Raw genomic sequence first — 17,940 nt, forward strand, 5'->3', positions numbered from 1 at the left:
AAATCTATAATCACAGCCTGGCTTCTGCATCAGCCTGGCTGGACAGGAGATGGCTCTGCCTCAGCTGGAAGCTGATCTCCCACACCCTGTGTCTCACTGCCCACTTATGCCTAACTGGGAACTTGCTCCCTGCTCGGCTCCACCAGTAAGGGGTGCCCCTGAGCGGGGTCCTCTGCCCAAGCACAGTGATTTCTGACACAGACCTTTGCCTTTCAAGAGTCTTTTGAAGATAATGACACCCAGCCCGTTCCCCACAGTTCCCACATTTCAATTACATGGCAAAGAAAAGACAAGTCACTAGCAGATAAAAGGAAAACTTACTTGTTAAATAACAGTCCAGACTAAGGGAGACATTGTCAAAAGCAATAATGGCATCAGAGCCTTCTTCCCATGAAGCGGTGATCTGAAACCAAAACCTGCACAAATTGGAAAAAATTGGATTAAATTCTGCTAAAGAACATGAAATTCAGAGTTCTTCACAATTAAAGCAGCTTTTGAATGGCTGAGAAAAACTTTCCATGTATAAAAAAATTAAACTGATAGAGAAGGTACCTCAGTCCTAACAAGGAAAGATGATCTGAGGAGGGGAGCTATACAGTAATATAGGTGGACAGAATTAGAAAATATTGCCCCTCTTCCCTCCAGACAAACAGCCTGAAGGAAGCAGAAGTGTGTGTACATGTGCCGTCAGAAAACAAAGTCCCCTGGATTCTGGCACAAATAAAAGATCAACCAACCAACCAGACCCCTAAGAGGTTTTAATCTCACAAGTGATTTACACTCTAAAGTGTTAAGAAAAATAAGTAGGCAGGGCTCCTGAAGTAATTTGGAGTTCCTAAAAGGAACTGGCAATCAAAGGCTGAACCAATTTTAGAAAGTATTTGGTGTTGATGCGCTCTGTAGGAAGCAAAGGGTGTCTAACAGCCCCGGCAGTCACAAAAGAGAGGAACTGACACTGGGTAGTCCACAGGAAGAGCAGAACTCATTATCTCCTTAGAGAAGCTGAGGAGGTTTGCCTTAAATCACTTCCTGATTTAAGGAAAGCTGGCTTTTGCTGGGAAGTTATGCCACTCTTACATTACCAGAAGAAAAATTGCTGTAAATTCACCCTCAGTGATATAACGAGTCAACAGGAAGAGCAAAAATTACCCACAACCAAATACTGCAAATCTGACAGTACATTGACCACACATTAATTGTGTGTACTCATGGATTTAGGTTTTCTCTTAGCTTAGCAAGTTCATGTTCTCTCAATGCATATCTGCCACATAAAATTATAATATCCTGCTTAGGAAAGAGAAAAATTTCTGAAAGCAGCCAACCATAGCTCAGCAGTCAGATACAATGCTCAGAGGTTGCATCAAGACTATAAAAACATGAAACGATCACATGATGTAGAAAAAGATGCAAGTGAATATGAAATATTATTTAAACCTCATTCTCTGTTGTATCTTGACGTTTTACACCAGCAGAAGTTGAACCATTCGTGGGGCTCTTTAATGCAGATCTATTGCTGGTGCTTCCTCTCTATATTTTAGAGATAAATGTTCAGTCAGAATGTGAATTCTTGCAGGTGTTTCAGTTCAGACAAGAAAATGATGACAGAACAAGGTATTTTTGAGGGGCACCCCTATTTATTTCAAAAGCCTTTAGAAATCCTGTCTCTTCCTTGCAGCAAGGATCTGAACACTGGCAGAATGTTTTTTTCTTCTCACAGACTCTAGTCCTTTCTGCATGGCACTAGGTCTAAAATATTCTCTCTCAGCTTTGTGCATGTTATTAGCATTCTTACCTTAGTCTTGGCAATTCTACTGTTTTTAAATACTACCTCTCCTTTACCAGCAAGACAACCTCAAAACCCAAATTCCAGTGAAGCTGCCCTGGTCTTGTGCATATTTACTGTGGCACAGCATATTCCTGTGTTTTGAATGTGGATTTTGACTGAGACTCCTGTCAATGTAACCAACCAAATGTAAACCAACCTCCACGTTGTTCTCCAACACAGGGCAGCTTTCCAGAGGGGACAGTGAGGTTTGGCAAAAGCTAAAACAGACCCCAGGGATATTTGTGAGGATATTTTCAGGATATTATAGATTGGAATACCATCATCTTTTGCAGCTGGCGTTCTTGCTAAGCTACAGGTGGGCACAGAGTCAGAAAAGCTGACACAACCAAAGCAAAAAACCCAAAGCTGAAACAACTCCTGTCAGCCTCCAAAAGGTGCAAAGGGTTTAGGACAGACCACAGAAAAGATTTCTATAGTTATGATGTTCCTCCTTCTTTATTTCTGGTAAAGAAAAGCAACGATGTTCCAACACTGAGATTTCTCTCTCCTTGGAGATATGCACTGCACATATGGAGAGACTTCACTAAAACTGACTTTTTGTGTTCTAAAGACATGAGCAGCTGCCATGAAAGAGCAGGTGTCTGACACAAATAACAGTGAATATGGTGAAGGAAGAGTATCCTTAGCATCAAAGGCAACTCCAAACTGCAAGACACGATTGTCCTTGCTTAATGATCCATTTTTTTTAGCTCAGAAGGGGGCATCTCCATCCATACAAGTCTGAATATCACAAAAGCATATTTTTAGCCTTCCAAAATACATAAAAAGTGCAACAGCAGTCTGATGCTGCCAGCAGTCTCACAGTTCTTATTTGGGATACCTGAAACCCCTTGTGGGTATGTCTAGGAGGAGAACAGAAGGGAACATAAAATCCTTGGATATTAAATTGGCTTGTGACTGAATTGGCTGCCCTCCCCCTGCCTCCCTCCCTCGTTTGCTCTACAGCTGATATCCCACAACACTTCAAATGAAATTACAGGCTCTAGCATAAACAGAGGCTGTTCACTTTGAGACATGCCATACAAGACTTAAACAAAGCTGTTGGACACACACAGTGGGCTCTGAATCTACTCTTTCCTGCCAGTCACAGTGCCAGCAGCAGAGATGACTGAACTGTGGGTCAAACAGTTCCTAAAGCACCACAGGTCACATTCTGGTGTGCTATGGAGAACCAGCACCTACCTCAGGCTGCAAAATACAGCAGAAGCTTCTCCTTCCTTGTTGTGAGCTGCTGAAATGCCCAGGAAGAGGAAGGGTGGAACCTGGCTCAGCTGCACACCTTTCAGACAGCTCTGAGTGAAAATCAGTGCCCTGCACACAGTGACCACTGCTGCTGCATTGGGGGCACCAAGTCTGGTGCATTTGAGCCTCAGCCTGTTTCCTCAGGGTGCACACTACATGCCACTTGCAGACAGGGACACTTTGCTACGAATTCATGTTTGTAAGGCGTTAAACTGAGGCTGCAAAATTAATTGCAAAGACAAATAAGCAATTGCTCTCTGTCAGCTGTTCCCTCCAGTACTGCAGACTTCAGCTCAGGGAGCATAAGAGACAGATACCTCTGCAAAGAATACAGTGCACCTTCTTTCTGCCTCCAGGCAATGGAGCACTTCTAAAAATATCTTCAGGCAATTTCCTAAGGTTCATGCCCCAAGGTGTTATGCACTGATGCACTTTTCATGTCGTGCCTCTTCAGTCAATAAAGAGTTGTTCTTTTGAGAATTATCAAATGTTCAGTTTCTAAGACCTTGAAGGCACGACCCAAACCAGTATTTCTGCTGTTGAAGGGAGTGCCATGTCACATGCCCATATCAGAATGCAATAGGTTGCTTTTTTACTTTTATTTACAGTTCATTCATGTTAAGAGATAGCCTTGCTGATTTCACCTGCAGGAACACTGGGACCAGAACTCTTGAGAAATTTCCACAAGTTCATCAGGGATGAAAAAAAAGAGACAGAAACGCCTCCAAAATACAAAAATTCTGTGAATTCTAAACACTGTTAGGACCATCAGTGCTGCTTGGGTTGCCTATTAATCTTATTTTTTGCTAACATGAAAGCAATTTCAGTACAAACCTCCTCTTGAGACCAGCATTTCTGCAACAAATAGTTCATCATTTTATCTTCCCTTGTTTAATGCCACTATTAATTTAGAAATACGATGTCTTTCAAATTCCATTGAAAAAAGATCATCAGTTAACCAACATTTCAATCATTAGCTTTGGTGGCTTTAGCTTAATGGGCTAATTAAGGGAAATTTAATCAAAACTCAAGATGGAAATGTCACACATCAGTGAGAGGGAAAAAACCCCACAGAAAATCTCATTCCCTCACTCCCTCTCTCTTTTTTTTTTTTTTTTCCCTTTCTGTTTGATCCCTGAAATCAATGAAATAAATGAAATAACTCCCTGTGATTTTGGTGGGAGCTGACACCAAAGCAGCAGCAGCAGATTCTGAGTTTGTCACTGAGATTACTGCAGTGACTCAGAACAACACTGGAGGTGACAATCTCCACAAACTGGGGTTTGTGCACAGATCAGAGAGGGGTAAGGCTGACTGCACACCCTGCATCTGCCCTGGCCCCAGCACAGCACAGCACAGCTGCTGGTCCACAGCCATGCACAGACACAGCCACTGCAAGCACAGATGCTGCAGTGAATGGCCAGGAAAGAATATTCCTGAAGACAATTATACAGGAGCAGCCTAATTACTGCTGGCAAGTTTGTCATGACTTTGTGGCTTAATAAATCCCTGCAACTTCTTCACATGGAAGCCAGATCCTCATCAGATAAATTGGTGTTTAGAAGCTAGATTTCTTCACAGGAATGAAAGTATGGCAGCTATGAAACTCTTTAATGACTTGGAAATTAGAAAAATTACGACTTGAGGACAGTGGAAATGACCTCTTAACTGTCTCCTTTTGCCCTGCTCAACCTGGAGCACAGCTAGAAAGAGGATTCCTTAGATGTATGACAATTGGGCAGTACAAGTTACACCCTGCAGGGCTGAGTGTTAGCTGAGCTGTGAAAGCAAACACATACAAAGGCCTTTTTAAAAGAAATTCTGTTTGAGGCAAATAGGAAATGCTGTACCAGGGGGACACCCTCCTCCCCCTCCTTTCAATCTCCTCTCTGGGGAACATCAGCTCCTCTGTTTGAAGGATACAAATTTTACATATATTCAAAAACCCCTCAAGGGTGACCACTGCTCAAATATTTCAGTCACAGATAAGAAATGACACAAAATGAGCTTTTTTTGGTTTGTATCTTTGCTCCCGTGTGTGAAATATCAATCCAGATGAACAGTTCTTTGAAAGTGTAATTTAACTCAGTTAAATCTCACCAAAACAGGACAAAATCAAAACTTCTGGTCTGTAACCTTTCCCACTCTTCAGGTTTTTTGAATTTTGGGGTTTATTTCTGTGTGGTCAGTATTTGAGCTTTGTCACATCACCCTGGGTTTTCTGTTCAGCTTGTTCTTTTTAATTTTTTTTTTTTTTTTAATTCTAACAGAAGACTGGTTCTCCCCAAAATATTTGGGGCTTATTAGAGAGGGAAGTGCAGAACTAAAAGTGTGAAGATGTATTTATAGCTATGTTGGTACAGCCTCCATGAGGAGAAACTCTTTTGCACACATCATCTATCCCTATATCTTCATTGCAGAGAAATGTTAGCTTTTGCATGTATTCCATCTTCTTCTGATGAAAGGGAAATAAAAAAACCCATTGAAGACCTCTGCAAGCTGATTTTGTGCAAATTCTACAGCTCCCTCCCTTCAGTAACTACTCTGAATTTCACCTAAATATTGTCCCTGGCTCATACAGAGAGTTCAGGTTTTCATTATCCAGACTCAGGCAGCTGCCTTCATACCATTATTTTAGAAAGCCTCATAATCATTATTTTTTTTCTTTTGATCATAAAAGACAGGGATTATTAACCAAGACTGAACGTTAATCTCCTCTGTACTCAATCCCCCATGCAGTGACACGAACACAGCGTGTCTGTACGTACAAATCTCATTTCATAACTGGCAATGTTTTGCCTCTGATGGAGGTGATTTCTCTCCCTACCTAGCTAAAATAATTACAGCTGAACCTGCTTGAGACCGAGGTATTCACAGAATGGAGAAATTTCAGGTCACTAACCCTTATTACATTTGGGTTCCCATTAACTTCTCTGTTACAAATGATGCATTGTTAGCTCACTTCACAAAGGAATACTCACTATTTGGGATAAAAGACACATTTAGAGGAAATAAGATTATTTGGAGAAATATAAGCATGTTAACCAAACTCAGTTACAGCGACAGAATTGCCATGCAGGAAGTTACTTAATAGCTAGTAATAAAGATTGAGATTCAAAGGTGTTATTACAGACAACTGTGCGTGTACAAAATCTGTCACAGGCACTCTGCACACACTGTCACCAAAACCCCTTTTCAGATGCACAGAACAACATTTTCAGAATAACTCTTTCAGAAGGAGGACAGTCAGACAGGCATAATTAATGCTAGAGAGCAGGAGAGCAGTGATCTGGTCTCACTGCTTTCAGCAAAATAATGTGTGGCCACCTCAGGGCAACACAGCCGGGGCTTGGGGGGGTGGATGTAAGACAGACTGAAGAGATCTGGGTGCAGATGTGACCAATTAATATCTACTCACAGAATATTCTGTGAATCAATATATATGTGGCCATGTGTAGGCAGACACATGACTAGCCTGTGTGGAGGGTCCCCATTTCTTCTTAGAGAATGGGAAGAAAATTTAGGAATAACATGAGATAAACAGGCCCCTGGGTCAAAAATATTGCTAAGAACCTTTCTTTTCCTTTTCTTTCCAAATGGGAAACCTGACACTGAGAAACTTATAAATAAATTCTGAAAGGAGTGAGAGGGAAAGACAGAGCAATGCAAGAAAAATTACTGGACAAGAAGAGTGCTTAGCCACAGCTGGTGGAGTTACAGGGGTATGAGATGAGACTTTTCTTTTTACTGCTCAATGGGTGAGAGGCTCCCCAGGTGCTGTGGCTGCCATTGACACCAGAGCTGCTGAAGGAGCCAGACAGGACAGACAATCTCACTCCCACAGACTGAAAGGGAATCCCACACGGATATGGAAACCAAAACCTAACCAGAGCCAGTGCAGTTTGTAAAAACCCAGCAAGTCAGCAAGATTGGAATAGGCAACAAGGCCAGTTAAACCAAAATAGCAAGTGCAGTTGTTGGGATGTGAATTCTGACTTGTTGAAACAGAATATTACCCTCTGAGGGAACTGCTGTCTGTAGGCCTTTCTGCTTTCTTCTTCAGGAAGCTCTCATCCTTACCCAGCCTTCCAGGTAAGTCACCTTACTGATCCCTTCCAACATAATAAAATCCTCAGTCTGTGTTCAGGAGAAGGTCATCAGCAAGAAAATAATTTTGAAGCTCTCCAAGCACTATGGGACCAAAAGAAAATTGGTTTTTCACTTTCTGAACATACTTCCCTGCTAGAGGACATGACCTGGCCTTGCTATCAGTGATAAGGCAAATGGTGCTGCTGTTCATGACTGAAAATTTCATTTCTAAGGACCTCAAGTAAACTCCTCTTTTTCCTTCCTCCATCTGGACACTACTCATAAAGACTGGCTAAAAATTTACATGTTGTAATGCCAAAAAAACTGAACTTAAGAAGAAAGGAAACCAAAGAAACCTTTCTAACCAGTAAACACATTGAAATTCTTTTTATATTTCCACACAGTCGTCTTCTGTCATGAGACTGCACTGAGGTGGGACAGGTTACTACTAATATTAGCTATTTTTACCACATACCAGTGAACTCTTTTAAAAGAAAAGGACAGGGTTGGTAGAGAATAGAAAGTCTAGATGGGCTGGGCTGGTTCACATGGAATTTACTTCCAGGCAACTTCAGCCAGGTTGTAGAGGAACCCAGAGAACTTTTAGTGTACATGCTGCTCCACATGGCTGGCCTCAGCTTCAACAAGGGAGCAAAAATCAAGATATTTAGAATTTGTTTCTTAAAGCATTATTTTTTCCAGTCAGGCTTCAGCCTATTAGAGTTAATCCTGTTCCACCTCTCACACTCTGTAGCAAACAGTTGCTAAATGTTGGTGATAATGAGCACCAGCCTCGAGCAAGCTCCAGAGAATCACTTAAGTTACTTGTGATTGTATTTTATCTATGTGCAGTACCTTGACCACACTGTTTAACTAACAGAATGTCTAATTATTAGCTACACAAATCACTCACCTTCAATTACATCAGGCTTCTGTTTGTTCTTGCTGTCACATTCCCACAACATTATCATTACTAAAATTTAAATGCACATGTACTCACTAAAAGCAAATGTAAAAAAAAGCAAGCCCAAACTACCAGCCACAACATAGTTTTCAAGACTGTTTCCTACTTGCATTTCTGTGAAGTTAAAATAGAACAATCCTTGACAGGCTCATCTTTTCACTGGAAAACAAATAGTAATTTTCCATCAAGTCAAACCATCTTACAATAAGGTGGTTCCCTACTCTACTCTCAAACCAAATGTTGTAGTATTGCACTAATGTGCAAATTCCAGTAAGTCCAAATAACCATTTCTCTAGCTCTCACTAATCTGTGCAGATTATTTGATTTGTAGATAATGCATCCATTAGAGAGAGGGAAGTGGCTCTACAGGGGATAACAAATCACAGCCAGGATTGTTCATTCATGTTGAGTATATCTCACTGGCAACTTAAAATACAGCACCTCTGGAGCTGCTGCCTCTGGTAGGCACAACCTGTTCATCCAACAATTTAAGGAGCTCTTGCCCAAAACTGGCTTCTTTAATTGTACCTGCTTTGATGGCACACCCTTGACCAGGCCCTTGGCCCTTCCTCCCCCATGCACAGAGGATACTGAGCATTTGGAACTGGGTTACAGCTCTGTTGGTCAACACAGCACATGAGCTCTGAGGATTGTTCTGCTAACACCTGCCACAACAAAAGCAGGTAGATAACTTCAGGAAGATGTAAAGTGCCAGCTCTTCAGCTTCTTTCAAGTCCAGGCAGAAGAGGTAAGATCTCACACAGGGTGAAAATGTGATTGCGTATGTCCAATGTTGCCCAGGCTAACACAGAGCTAGAAATCTACCATCCCTCAGTCACAATTTTACTTCTTTGTCTTACTCCTCCCTCTTTTCTGTTATTGCCAATTCACCTGAAATGTTCTAGCTGTGATTTTCTGCCAAAGTATAATTTCTCCCAACAGCCTGAGGGATATCAAACATTTAAGAAATGTCTGTTTCTAAAGATAGAGCTGATCTAATTTCTTGGAAGTCTTCCTAACGATTCTTTGAAGTGCTGTAAGCCAAACATGGAAATTATGGCTAAGCAGCTTTTAAACAAGCATGCTTTTGAGCAGTTTTAGAGCATATTATCTTGTTATTAATAACACTTTCCATTCAGCTTCCCAGTCACAATGGAATGGGCTTTAAATTGGTGTCAAACTGGTACCCTGGTGTGCTTTACTCGAGAGCTTTACTTCTTTGAGGTGATTTAAACTTTCAGCTCCTCCTGTAGGAACATCTGCAACATCATGGCTGTAACACAGACCCTCACAGCTTCTGACACAGGAGCCACTTAGAAAAAGACAGACACAGCAAGCCTTCAGCAGCACCAGCACTGTGTCCAATTAACTTCTTACAGTTCAATAAAACTGTTGTTTATCTCCATTTATATACTGGAGTCTCACCAGCACCAGTTTGGTGTATACTTCCATAGAATCCCTTCCTAATCTGTACAGCAGTCCAGATTTCCTAAGAAACAGGTTTTGAGATTGTAAGAAAGATGCTTGCAGTATTTCCAAGTCTCATAGGAGGCTTCTTTCTTCCCAGGAAGGATTGGTTTCAATTAAATCAATCTTAGAAGAAAAATTCACTAACATAGTGAAGTTTCTGTGAATAAATAAATAAGGCCAAAAACTTTTCAAGAGACACCAAAACTTCAAAGTTTTCCCTGCTTATGTCTTAACCTCCAACAAACTCCCTTCCTTCAGGGAACCCATCTGTCTTTCTCTGTAAGCAAGGGGGAAGTAAGCGTGTCAGCACCTTATATATAACAGTCAGCACTGTGTTATCAGCTGAATCCATGATTCCTCATGAAGCACTGCTAGCCTGACTCCTAAGATCAAAGTGTTCCCTGCCTGACTGTGCAAGCAGAGAGAATTTAAAGGAAAGCAATAGTACAAGGGTACAGAATAATTCAGGTACAAAACATTCCCCTGGCAACACTAGGAAATAAATCACATAAATAATAATGGCAAAATAAACCATTCTTCAAAGGAAACACAGCTGAAGGGAATGAAGAAACCAGGTATTTTTACAAATGGTGCTTTACCAGTGACTGCACAATAAGCTTAATGCTGGCATTTTTAAAATCTTTGACGCACACATATTAATTATACATTCAGGACCAAAGCATTGGCAGTGTCCTTGTTGTATTTGCAGCCTATGTGCATCCCCAAGTGCCAGGAAGATAAAAGACATATCCATATAATATTTGTTCAAAGTTCTGAGAAGGCAAACTACCCCTTGATGAAATCCATTATTTCTAGAGCACAGGTTTTCAAAAAAGACAAGGGACACCAGTGCTCATGACACAGATGGTAGATGCATCTTGCAGCCTAAGGGCCAGGGCAGCAGGAGGTGAAGTATGTCTGTGCCTTCTCTAGAAACATCACACATTAAAAGTAAACAATGAAAGAGAGTATTCCCTTAAAGATAACTGGCAAGAAACAGCTGAAACAACACTCTAAATAAACATATTCTACCAGATAAACCTTCTATGCTCAAAGCCAGAATACAGCCACGACTGGCACACCCCTTTATCAAGGTGAGCTTCTGCTACAGCTAACACAAAGGATGATCCATCAGATGGATTCTTGTCTGATTTTGCAGCAGGCTCTTTTCCAAACTCTTCATCCTCAGACCTAGACACATTGAACACCAGGGGCTTTGATACTCAGAAAAAATATCAGCTATGGAGCTCACATCCAACTCTAGGAAACCACGAGGGAGCACCAAACGTGCAGCATAGAACAGTATGCAAAGAGAGGGGTTCCCAGTCAATGAAATGGAGACACAGAGGTTTAAGCACCTTGCTGTAGACTACCCATAGAATCAGTTTTTGAACCAAAACTTTGACTTGGGAGCTGCAAAACTGCATGCTTTGCCCTGAATACCCAGTTATTTTTATTGTCTGCTTCCAACGGAAGATGCTTCACAGAGGACAAAGCACTTCTGCTTGAGGGAAGAGCTTCCAGGAGCAATGCTGGCCATTTTCATGCCAGGTAGCTAGTGCTGCCAACACTGATCATCATGCAGGAGAATGAGGAGAAGACTCATACCTATCCAGAATCTCTGGGAGAGGTAAGATCACCCACTGCCATATTCCCAAACCTTCGCTGTTCTCGGAATGCCAGAACGTCCAGCTCTGCTCCTTTCCTGTCTTGTTCTCCACCAGCACCAGGGAGACATTTCCCAGCAGGACACCGTGGATGAGCCATGACATTCGTAGCTGGAAGAAATAGAACATGTGAGATTAAACATCACAAACATTATTCAAAAGTTAACAAAGTTATCAGTTCCTCTTTCCTTGCTTACCAATCACCAAAAAGCTGATTCTCCCATCCTTAAGTAATCCCTTTAGGAAACTCCAGAGAGGTGGAAGTTGTAATACTCAGTCTATGCTAATAACCATTGAAACTACTGGCCCTTTTTGTTTTCTCTTTGTAAAGCTGAGTCTAAACAGTCTGTTTTAGCTTTCACATATGTGGCTAATTTTACAGGGATAAGATTATACCTCTATTCTGAGCAGTACAAAGACTATACTCTCCTAAGATGCCACCTAAGAGATTCAAGTTAAGACTAACAACTTATTCAGTAATAAACTTTCATATTCCAGCAGCAGTAACAGCAAAAAACACAGGGAGAAGACTGCAATAAGCAGGCATCACTAGTAATCGCATCCTCGTCCCCCAGGTACTCTTTTAAAAAATCAGTTTTTACTTTCCATCCAAGTTTCTACAGATTTTTCAATTAAAGTTCAGTAATAATTTGGTGGGTTTTTTATTAATTAAAATACTTCAGGGAACCATTTTTCTAACATTTCTGTCATGATAATGTAATTTAATCCATTTCTATGTGTTTATCCCTGTATGTAAAATTATTTAATGTAGTTTTCTCATTTATGAGTTTCTCTCTCATTGTATTAAGAGAAAAACGGTTCCTTCCACATGAGGCTAGCTTCACAATCCCATAGTATATGAACATAGTCTTCTTATTTCCTTGCAAGAAGAGGAGCTGGCCCTTTGTTGACCAAGAGCACAATAAAACACCCATATATATTGTATTCAGGGGCTGGGTTTTATCTCAACATCCAGTAGAGGTGAGAATGCTAAAGGAATGAGTTTATTAAAGCTACATTAATGATGGATGTTTTGGATACCAGAAAGTGTTCAGCACAGTATCTAGTGTCCATACATAAATAAAGCACTCTATTTTTCAGCACTTCAAAGCCACCACCAAAATCAGGAGGCTTGGAATTCAATTCCTTTGTGTTTTACAAAGTAACACCTGATAACATTACTTCCTTGCTTTGATAGCACAGAACATCCATATCCATTTCTTAGCATAAAACAAAACTGCTAAATTTTGCTTGCTGTTCCTATGTCATGGTGTAAGCTTGTTCTGGCAGCCAAATCAGATGTAGGCATCAAAGTGACAGAAGTGTTGCTATTATTCCTAGTTTATGATCACAATTTTGGAGTGGGTGGAACAAAATTCTGGATATCCACTGTATTAATTATCAGTTCTGAATTTGGGTAAACACTACAGTTCATCTGCCTGTCTCCAAAGCTACAAAGAAAGAAGTGACTTTATACTCCAAAACTGTGACAGAGACTGAATAATCTAGATGGGGCCCTTCTCTCTCTCCAGTCCAAAAATCACTGGACTTGCCTGGAATCCACTGTACCGTATGACCCAAGGATTGATAAATGTACAAACAGATATGCCAGTTTGTGTCTGTGAAAGCAGTATTTTGGCCACACATCCCAAATTGATGTGTAAGATTTTGAGTGGTCCAGCAAACCATCACAGGTGCCCACAGCACTTCTGGGGACAAGCTGGTCAAGTCTGGACACTGGTCAAGTCTAACTTCCAGCTCATTCCCACCACACTTCTGGGAAAGGATTCATGGAGTCCCATGGCTATTTCCACAGTGTCAAGCAGTGGAAACCATAGCATCAAGTGTGAAGATTTTCACCTCCCAGACACCAGAGAGAAAAAGCAGAGTTGAGCAGGATGGCCAGGAACTATCTCAGATTCACAACATGACGGCCATGGAGGCAGCTGAGCAGGGCTGAGCTCATACCCAGCAACCAGAAGCAGCCCTGGTGAGAGAGCCTGCTCAAGGTATAGGAGGCTAACACCTTCAAACTTGGAGTCTGTGTGGCTACTCCTAACAGGTGACAGTCAGATGAAAGAACTTGTTGGGTATTCTGTATTTTCAATTGCCTACAAAGTGAGGCATTTTTTACTGTGAATTTAAAGTGGAAATTTTTACCTTTCAGACCCAGTAAAGTAAATTTTCCTTAAGGAAACTGATCAGAACTTATTTGTTTTAATAAGTTTGGAATGCCAGAGGATATTTAAAACCCTTCACTTATACCAGAGAAAGCAACACCTCTTACTGAGAGTCCACATGTCCACTTTTAGGACCCAAGTGGCAACTCCCTGTGCAACACACTATGTGACATTTTTAATACAGGTGAGTTGGAGCAACTTCACTGTGCCATTTTGGTAGTTTAAAATTTGAGAGTTAAAGCAGGAGGGCAGAAGCTTCAGAAAGCTTCCAGGCAGAAGCTTTCAGACCTCTGTCTCTTCTGGAGACCTGCCAGAAGGTAAGAGGCAACATCTACACGGTCAGGAGTGAGGGAAGAGCGAGCCTTTGATGGCTGTTAACGTAACACTAGAGCAAAAGCTGAAGCAATTGATGAATTGGAATGAATGCCTTTGCACACATGTCAGCTGTTTGAAGGAAAGAAGTAGCTGGCAATAGATGTGGGAGACCAGCTCATTGGCAAAGTGCAATATGCAAACTCTAATGAACTGGCTCTGAGTGAATCGACTGGCACTGTGTCCAAATGGGCATTTTTGGCCGTGATTTCCATGGTTTCTAAGCTTCACAGCAGGGCAGTCCAGGTCTTTTCACACCTGCTGAAGTGAACCAGAGCAGATGATGAGCTGGATACCATAGTAAAGGGTTCTGAATGGGGCTGGCATTCATTCTGTAGAATACAGCATCAATGATGGCAGATGGCACTACACACACAGCGCGCCCTGCAAGCAGAGCAGTGGCACATTTGGAAAAATCTAAATCTGGGCTGTTGGTGGAATACCCCAACATTATGCATCAAACATCTCTCTCTGTGTTAAACTGGCAGCAAAATACTCAGATGCTAGAAACACCACTGAGAAATTAATTAAGCATAGAAGGTAGGCAGTGGCTCAATGGCACCTTGCTGTCTGGCTTTAGAGCCCACCAGAGCTGCTGATCAGCTGTTCATATGCAAACCCACTGACTCAGTAAATGAAATGGTCTAAACTGATCTGGGGAAAATTAACAGGAGGGAGAGCCCATGGTAAATGCACAGCATATTGAGGCAAAACTCAGGTCAGATGGATACATGTTCTATACTGCAAACACCATCTGGAAAGATGCCTTCTGAGAATCCCCTTAGCCTTTGGTGGAGTTTCTGAACTGACAAACAGGGGACTCAATTCATCCCAGTAAGAAAAAAAATCCCAAAAAGCTAATCCTTATCAATATCAACAGGGCTTGGCAGGTGAAGAAAAGCAAGGAAGGTGAATTTTCCAGCACAAGCTGAATAATTTCAAGACCACTTGAGAACTGAGACTTCCATTTTACTTCCTTTATGCAAAAAAAAAGAGACATAAAATACCAAGAACCTTCTGGGTGAAGTTTGAACTTGCTGACACCTGTGAATCTACTTTAATGGCTAGAAACATCCTAGCATAAACTATCTCTGAGATGCCTGACCAAGGACCAATGACACACACTTGCAGCAGCATAAATAAAACATTCTGCAGTGACACTCTGGAGAGCTGCTGTTACTTTTTCCTCCCTTTCTGCATGGCAGTGATGCTGACTATTAGCATTATGGCCCTACCTGGCAGGAATAGATACTTGGCCATCTTTAACACAAGTGAAAAAAGGAACTGGAAAAGAAAAACATACTTCAAACAGGGCTTGGAGTAAAGTATTTTTAAGAAGACAGAGAAGAATCTACAGGCATTTTCCTCCCAAGGAAGTGCAGTAGTTGGATCTCACTGGAGGCTCTCTGGCCAGCAGCACCTCAACTCTAGGCCAAAGTTTTCATCTTATGAGACAGCACATTACTTAATTCTGATGCCCCCCAAGTCCTTGCTTCCCCCCTCCATGATGGTTGTTCAAAGGAATTGCTCAAAATTTGCCTGACAAGGAACAGTGGATTCTTGAAATGTAGACATTTATTCTCCTAAAAAACTTTACTGTTCCCTTGGGTCTTCTTCACTGGAAGGGAAACAGTAGAAATTGTTTTCAGCTGTGAATGCACTGACCCACTAAATGTAGTTCAGGTATTAAAGGAGCTTGGAAAACATCTCACAGTTGAGCAGAAACTGAAGCTGCAAGTTGGAATATGATTTGCACAGAATTAGGCAAAGCTGCAGACACCTTTGCCAAGTCTCAGTAAGCTTTGTACAGGAATATGAGCTACCTTTGACATGTGAAGTTTATCATACTGACGATAATTTTTTTCTTACCAGAAATGAGAAATGGTTGCATACAACAGTACAAGCAAAGACATCAATTACCACTGTTCAGCAATTCAGGCTTGGACTCTTATGAATAATAAAGAGGATCAAAAGGTCTTGTTCCTGGTTTTTGGCCAGATCTACAACAATGCATGATAAGACTCTCTTGTAGTCTGCAGACACTTCTGCTTTTGATGAAGACTCAGAAAAAGCAAAGCCTTTTGTAAATGACAGAATTTTAATTAACTGATCTGATTATGTAGCTTTAAAATACCTAGGCAGGCAAGAGAAGCTCATGTTTTATATGAACAGATTCTCCCACTATTTATTCTCACATTATTTCTTACTTCGTTTCAGAAAACAGACCAAGGGAAAAATAAAAGCAACAAAAAGAGAAAGTGTTGAGAATTTTGCTGTCAGAGGATTGTGGAATGACCAGCACTCAAGAGATTTCAGATGCTATAGACCCTCTGATCCAATGACACAAAAGCCAGGTGGGAAAGGGAGCAAGAGAAGACAGATGACAGTAAAAGCTGTACAGATTTTAAAAACATTTTAAAACAAAAAGGTGTGCTAAGGATATTCTGCCAAATAAAGCACATGAAAGGTTGAGCTAGAGGCATATCTATGATGCATTTTTCATGCTCGTAAATTTTCAGTGTCAATGTTATTACCATGTATGTTTCTAAGTTATTTAAAGCTCAAGGAGTAGAGGAGAAAAAGAGACACACTCTGCAAGTGTAAGCATGGGGCTCAGAATGCACTCAAGGAATGATTTATATTATTGACTTACATGCCTTGAAAAAATTGCAACACTTCTGCATAGAAAAGAGAACTGAATTAATAAACAGAGAGGATGAAAACATCTTTATGACTGTAAAGCTGGCTGAGAAGGCAAACTTCAACTATACTGTTCTACATCAGCATGTTATATTTATTTTTGAGAGGCTATGTTTACATTCAAAAACAATTTCAGGTGTTAAACAAATCTGGCCCAGTTTAGTACTATCTTACATAACATAATGGTGGCTTTCAAGAAACAGCTAGTTGAAATGTCAAAATAGCAGCAGAAAAATATTTTCATTATTTTAAACACAGCCAAAACCACAAAGCATATTTACTACCACAGGAATCTGTTTGTATTGTTTTCCAGCACAACTGTACCCTTTAAAATGTTTGACCCAGGACCTACCATGAAAATGAAGCAATCTGGTTCCTAATCACAAAGCAGTCCCTCTTGCAGAGCCACCTCAGTCTATGGAGGTGCAGGCAATAACATTTCAGGCTAATTTCAAATCCACCCCCACGCAGGAACAGCAGCTCTGCTGTTCCTCTTCTTCTCTCTGACAGCCCACACCAAAGCTGCAGCTTGGCTTTTACCTATCAGGCATGGCACTGAGATTCTGTCCCAGATTCCCTGGAGCTGAGCAAAGCACAGCCTTTCTCAAAACTTGCTCATGTTTCTGGAGTGACTTCCAAGCAGAAGGAGTAGTAACAACCCACCACAAAATGAAATCTTGCAGGATAGATGCAAGACTACAGCCCAGGCAGGTACAACTGTACCAGCCTCTTGCATGTCTATATCACAGAAAGCCACACACTTTGGGAAGAAGCAGGCATCTTTCTTGTGATCTACAGGTACCACACCATTGTTCAAGGCCTGAGGATGCAGACATCAGGGAACATCTCTAAAAAATTTCCATTTTAAAAAGCAAATCAGCACATGTGACTGCACCTGCACAGAAATAATGCTGGACTGATGGAGATGGGATTGCCTTCTTGTCCGAGACATGGGGGGTCAGAACTGAGTCTCCAGCTTCCACACAAAGGTGAGTAGTCCTTGGCACCTGCAACACTTCTGCCAGCTCTCTGACTTCTTTGTGGAGTACTGAGAAGTGGGTGGCCATGACAGTTTGGAGACTGTGCACACCTAGCAGCTATCAACTGTGGCAAAGCAATTAGTTTTGCCATGGGTGGTGTCTGAGATGACAGCACTTCCCTTGGATTTAATTGCAATGTGGTTTCCTAAGTTCCCAAACACCAGCACAGCTTCTAATGCCATGCATGTGGATTTCTTCTTCAAAATGAGGAAATGCCTATCCATCCCATGCTCCTCTGTCAGCCTTGTACATGCCAGCTGATTCCCACCCAGAGGAGGGGAATGTCAGTGTGACAGAAGGGGCAAATAATGCTGTGCTTTACTGCTCGAGCTCTAAACACTCTGCCTTTCAATCAGGCCACGGTTTGGCT

At 41.4% G+C, this 17,940-nt stretch overlaps 2 protein-coding genes across 3 annotated transcripts in view; both read right to left on the minus strand.

The window, feature by feature from the left end:
* Positions 1–17,940, minus strand: part of LOC103821325 (serine/arginine-rich splicing factor 7) — a 1,055,603-nt gene that overhangs the window by 57,061 nt on the left and 980,602 nt on the right. The gene's annotated exons all lie outside the window — the stretch shown is intronic.
* The window catches only part of ALK (ALK receptor tyrosine kinase), a 306,382-nt gene that overhangs the window by 48,285 nt on the left and 240,157 nt on the right, over positions 1–17,940 (minus strand). The window contains exons 9-10 of the mRNA XM_050973237.1: positions 11,220–11,389; positions 322–416 (exon numbers count right to left, since the gene is read on the minus strand). Coding sequence (XP_050829194.1) covers positions 322–416; positions 11,220–11,389 — 265 coding nt within the window. The remainder of the gene's footprint in view (positions 1–321; positions 417–11,219; positions 11,390–17,940) is intronic.

This window comes from Serinus canaria, chromosome 3 (genome assembly GCF_022539315.1).
Source record: "Serinus canaria isolate serCan28SL12 chromosome 3, serCan2020, whole genome shotgun sequence".
Taxonomy (NCBI): Eukaryota; Metazoa; Chordata; class Aves; order Passeriformes; family Fringillidae; genus Serinus; species Serinus canaria.